This window comes from Lactuca sativa, chromosome 3 (genome assembly GCF_002870075.4).
Source record: "Lactuca sativa cultivar Salinas chromosome 3, Lsat_Salinas_v11, whole genome shotgun sequence".
Taxonomy (NCBI): Eukaryota; Viridiplantae; Streptophyta; class Magnoliopsida; order Asterales; family Asteraceae; genus Lactuca; species Lactuca sativa.
In genome coordinates, this window is record NC_056625.2 from 67,835,684 (window position 1) to 67,841,279 (window position 5,596).

The window sequence follows — 5,596 nt, forward strand, 5'->3', positions numbered from 1 at the left end:
CGGATAAGGGTCTTAAAATGGTCCTAAAAGGTCCAAGTTATATCAGTCAAGGGATTGGTTAATAATAGGTGGACTCGTGAACAATTTTATCTTTTATTTATTGTATTTAATCATTTATCGATTAAAAATGCCTTTTCCTGGGACCAATTACTCTAGACCTAGATTATATTTTGTTTAAAAATAAATTTTGCATAGTAGAAGTTTTTTTGCAAATTTGTTGAAGTAGTAGTATTTTATTGGTATTAAAGAAAAGTATAAATAACAAAAAAAATGTGTTTATTACCATTTTGAGAAAAACTTGATGGGGGCGGGTCTTGTGGAATCAAGTGTTTATCAACCTTAAATCAAGTTGAAATCAAATTTTATGATTTTAAACCTGGTTTTTCTATGGTATTGTTGAAATTTTTGGAAGAGAATGGCGATTGAAGGGTGTGAATAAGTAAGAAAACAAATAAGAATGTTTATGGGTTGTTTTGTATGTAATTTTGCAAGAGTAAGCATGTTGTGGATTTAATCATTTATCTGATTTTTTATGAATTTAATCTATAGGTGCTCCTTGTTAAGGCTGTGTTTGGTGCGGTTAAATTAACTTATTTTTTTTTAAGTTTATTGCAATTTAGTGATTGGTGATGCCACAAAAGTAACTTATAATAGCTTATAAATTATATTTTTAATAAACTATTTAAAATAACTTATTAATAAGGTAATTTATAATCTAAAAGCTAGCTTAAGCCTTTTGTACTTAACTACTTACTGATTAGTTGTGATGTATACTTTCATGTATGGCAAAGTTTGACTTTACTTTATTGCTTTTGTGCTTTTGGACGAGACAATATGCATGTATAGTTAGGGCAAATTTACATGGACATAAGGTGTCCATGGACACCTTTTATTTTCAAGAAAAAAAAAACTTTTCAGAAGCTCCAACCGGTTGAAAGTTGTACTCAATATGCTCTATATCACTTTCTATTTATGACTAAACAAATAATTCAATTTTTAGAGGAAAAAAAAATTACTTAAGCCGGAGGGAGTGGTGCCACAAGAACCACACTCTCTTCTCTGTCATATAGACGCCACATAAGTATACCAAAGGAGGAGAAGAGAGAGAAACAATTGAAGAATGAAGATAGAGAGTAGAAGGGGTGCCGTACTATTTGGGTGAAGAGAGAGAAAGTGCGGTTCTTACCACAAGGGACAGTGTTTTGGGTGATGATGTGGTGAAACCGCACCCACTCCTCCTGGTTTTACAAGTTATTTTATTTAACTCGCATATTAACTACTTGAATCACTACAAAATTGATGTATTTGATCCAAACACAATGGTACTTGTTTCAAAAGCTCATCAATCTGTTTTAAAAAAGTAAACACAATGGTACTTGTTTTTCATTGTTTCCATGACTTCTTTGTACCAAAATAAGTATTTTCAAACATTTAAAATTGATGAATTATCACAGATTAGTCTTTTTTTTTTGTTTGTTTTTGGGTTGAAGGTATCAGGGATACCTCTAAGATCACAACACCAAGTACCACTAATTTGCTTGATTCAACGGGTTGGTTGGTCTCTCTCTCTCTCTCTCTCTCTCTCTCTCTCTCTCTCTCTCTCTCTCTCTCTCTATATATATATATATATATATATATATATATATATATATATATGCTTAAGAAGTTGTATTTTTATATGTTTTTAATTGAATGAACTCAATAGGTTTGAAAAGAAACTATTTTCATATGTTGTTAGTTAGAAAAGATAGAGAAAAAAAAAAGCAAAAAAGAAAAAGATCATGACAATGAGTTGAGAGGCTTCTACTCCTACCATCCAAATAGTGAGTCCCACATGTATAACTTTAGAACACTTGGAGCGCAAATATTCAAAATAATATTGTAAATGTAATACATTGACATGGTTTAATAACTAAAATAGAATTGAAAAACAAACAGAAATAATATATCCGATTAGATTTCTATCAAAATTTGTAATGATTTTTTGTTCATTGCAACATCTACTATTCAACATGAATTTTCAAGAATGAAGTTGAAAAAAAACCGAGATTTACACAATAAGATGGATGATTATTTAGTGTCATACGTATTAAACAACATTAACAACGATACAATTATAAACTTTTTTCAAAATATGAATACTCATGGTGAAATATTTCATCTTAGGTCAAACTTTACTTCCAATGATAATCAAACTTTTCCTAAGATGTTAAGCAACCTAATTCAAAGTTTATATTTGTGCATTATGATTTCACTTGTTCAATCATATCATAGCATTCTAATAAAACCCATAATAGCATATTAAATACTTGGTAATTCACAAAAACAACAAACCCCAAATTGCAAAAACAAAAGTGCCAAATATATCATAACAGATATAGCTTCATGTTCAACAGCCTTTCACAAAAAGTATTAAAGTTTTTTTCATGTCAAAAGTATATGAAACAGGCCCAAAAGAATCATATCAAAACTTTTTCTGTTTTTTTTTTTTGCCATCAACACAACACAACAAACGAAATAAAATAAAAAAACAGCAATAAATTTGTTATTCACTCCATCTCTCTGTGTTCTTATTTTTGTTTTGGTATTGAAGAGATGAGTTGGATTAAACCAAAATATTCTTTTGATTATAATATGATTTCATTATGAAAATCAAGGGAGTGTAGCTCTTAACTCTTTCCTGTCTGCTCCAAAAGACTGCAACACATGATCAAAAATTTTAATTAAAAAAAAAAAACAACAAATAATTAACAAAAATCTCCCAGTTTTTTAAATAAATAAATTAAATACCTCAACCCCATATCCTTTACGGTAAACATTGGTGAAAAGTTCAGGCTCATCTGGCATTGGGCTTTCCTGTAATTTAAAAAATAAAATAAAAAAGATAATTGTAAAATGATTTAACTTATATACTTGAAGAAATGTTAATTATTTAAGAGCCAAAATGAAAAAGATTGATACCTTTGCCTTGGCAATAGCTTCATCAACTTCTTTTCTAGCTAACTTCTCTATATCCTGGAAAAAAAAATATCGAAAAGAAAAAAATTGAAATGGGGCCCACAAATAAATATAAAGATTTAATTTATGAATCCAAGTATAAATAAACTATATCACCTTGAGTTCTTTTTCATTAGCTATATCATGAGCCAGGATCAACTTCCTTATTCTTTCAATAGGATCACGTTCCTAAAATTGTAACCATTTATAAGTAACAAATCTTTTTTTTTTAATGAAATGATTATTTAAGAGATAAAATATTAAAAAATAAATTAACAAACCTGTCTGACACCACTAATTTCATCACGGGTACGATAAGTGCTACCAGGGTCAGACATAGAGTGACCATGGTACCTGTAAGTGTCCATTTCAAGAATCTGAAAAAAAAAAAAAAAAAAAAAGATTATAAAAGTTTTTAGTTCTTGATAATATTAATAATACAATCTGACATAAAAATTAAAAAGGAATTATGACTACTCACAATGGGTCCATTCTTTAATGCGTGTTCTTTTGCGAATTTGCAAGCTTGTTTCACTGCAAAGGCATCCATTCCATCTACCTAAATAAGAAAGATATGAATCTTGATTATTAGCAAAAGAAAAGATTGTGGCTTTCATTGAAAAGAACTAAAGATGATGATACAAGTATAAGTTATTATAATGTTTGTAGCTTGTAACAACAAAAAGACTAAACTGACCTTCAATCCAGGAACATAATCCCCACGCTTGTAATAAGCAGGACTCTTTGCAGCTCTCCATTCAGCTGTGCCCATACCATCTGCACACCAATCCATGAAATCTCAATTGCATACAATGTAGAACTTTGTAATCTGTATAATGTTGGTTTACTACAGCTATATATAGTGGTATTACCAAGACTTATGAGTATAGAAATGAAAAAATCTGCCACACAAACACAAATCCAGCTTACAAGAACCATCAAATGGCAATTAGTGCTCAATGCCCAATAATTGAACACTTGTCCAGACCAACAAACTCATTCAATTTATAGATCTTACAGTAAGTACACATCCACATGTATGAATTCCTCAACTATACAATATACATAACTAGTTACACAATAAGGATCAGTTCTTATGTCTCTAGATGATGTTTATGAGTGGATTGAATAAGAGCAATAAAGTCACCAAGTCTATTGATAGTTCCCAATTAACAAGCAGAAACAGAATCAATCATGGAATTTAAGGAGAAAAGAAAGTACTTACAGTGATTATTCTCGCATACCAAAATGGCAGGTAGGTCCCAAAGGGCAGCCATGTTAAGAGCTTCAAAAAGCTGTCCTTGGTTAGCAGCACCATCACCATACATGGTAAAAGTGACATGATCTTCCTTCCTATACTTCTGAGCAAACGCCAATCCACATCCTAACGGAACTTGAGCTCCAACAATCCCATGTCCTCCGAAGAAACAAGCATCTTTCTTATAAAAATGCATCGAACCTCCTTTCCCCCTAGAACAACCCGCTTGACGACCCATAAGCTCAGCAAAACTCTCAAGTAGCGTCCCACCGCGCCCTAGGAAGATACAATGGTCACGATAGGCGGTGATTATACAATCCTTCTTCGTAATCGCAGCCTCCATCCCTATACTCACAGCTTCTTGTCCATCGTACAGATGGCAAAACCCTCGGATCAACTTGGATTTGTAGAGAGAGTCAGCGGCGATCTCCATACGGCGCATAAGTGCCATATCGGTGAAGAAAGTCATGAGTTCCTTAGGAGTAGTATCGATGGATCTGGACGGAGGTTCGCAGTTGTGGCCAGTGAAGGGGACACTGGTTTCGATGGTGATGGTGGTGGAGTCATCGGTGGAGAAAGGGCGGCGGTGGAGGAAAGAGGAGGAGGAGGCGGTGGAGAGAGGCTTGAGGAGATTGGAACTCCGGCGAGCCAAAGCCATGGGTGGTTTTTGGCCGATGGAGAGATCGAAACGTTAGGTTTGGTGAAAGGGTGGAGAAGAACCAAAAGAGAAGAATGAGAGAGTAAAGAGTATATTGGAAATGAATTTTATAAAGTCGGCGATTTGTAAAAAATAAATAAATAAATAAAAAGAATAATTAGCCCTGGGTCAATTGCGGGCTGCTGATGGTCCGAATCTTTGTTGGCTCTCTATGTCAAAATGGGATGCTAATTCTTCTTAATTTTTTATTTCGTTATTGAAAATTGAAATTATTAAGATTTTTTTTTTTTTTTAAGATTATGATAAATATGAGTGAAAAAGAGAAAGTTGGTGATCGAATTATTTGGATAGGTGTAACATTGTGGAATTTTTTAGTTAAAACTATTTGCTTTTTGAGTTTTTGTGTTAAGGAATCTGTAAATAATGGACTTTGTAAAATTATTCTGCAGTTTAATCATACACGCTATAATTTGTAGGAATAAGAATGTAAGCAAATGTCAGGTTTGTAAAGTGAGCAAATGCTAAATTTGAACTTTGAATTATTCGAAATATTTGGAATGTGAAAAATGTGGAGTATAATGTGTATTTTTGGGCAAAAGTGTATTGGTGTTTGGATTGCTTTTTTGAACTTTAAATTTTTTTTTGGGCAAAAGTGTTTATTTGATTTATGATTTATGGTGGTG

General features: G+C 32.3%; 1 protein-coding gene across 1 annotated transcript; it reads right to left on the reverse strand.

Moving 5' to 3' along the window:
• Window positions 1–2,340: 2,340 nt before the first annotated feature.
• LOC111888325 (pyruvate dehydrogenase E1 component subunit alpha, mitochondrial) lies at window positions 2,341–5,019 on the reverse strand. Its single transcript, XM_023884483.3, has 8 exons — window positions 4,223–5,019; window positions 3,695–3,774; window positions 3,479–3,556; window positions 3,279–3,374; window positions 3,115–3,186; window positions 2,962–3,015; window positions 2,791–2,856; window positions 2,341–2,697 (listed from the first exon to the last, which is right to left on the reverse strand). The coding sequence occupies exons 1-8, from the start codon at window positions 4,911–4,913 to the stop codon at window positions 2,653–2,655; spliced, it is 1,182 nt and encodes a 393-aa protein (XP_023740251.1). The 5' UTR covers window positions 4,914–5,019; the 3' UTR covers window positions 2,341–2,652.
• Window positions 5,020–5,596: the final 577 nt, after the last annotated feature.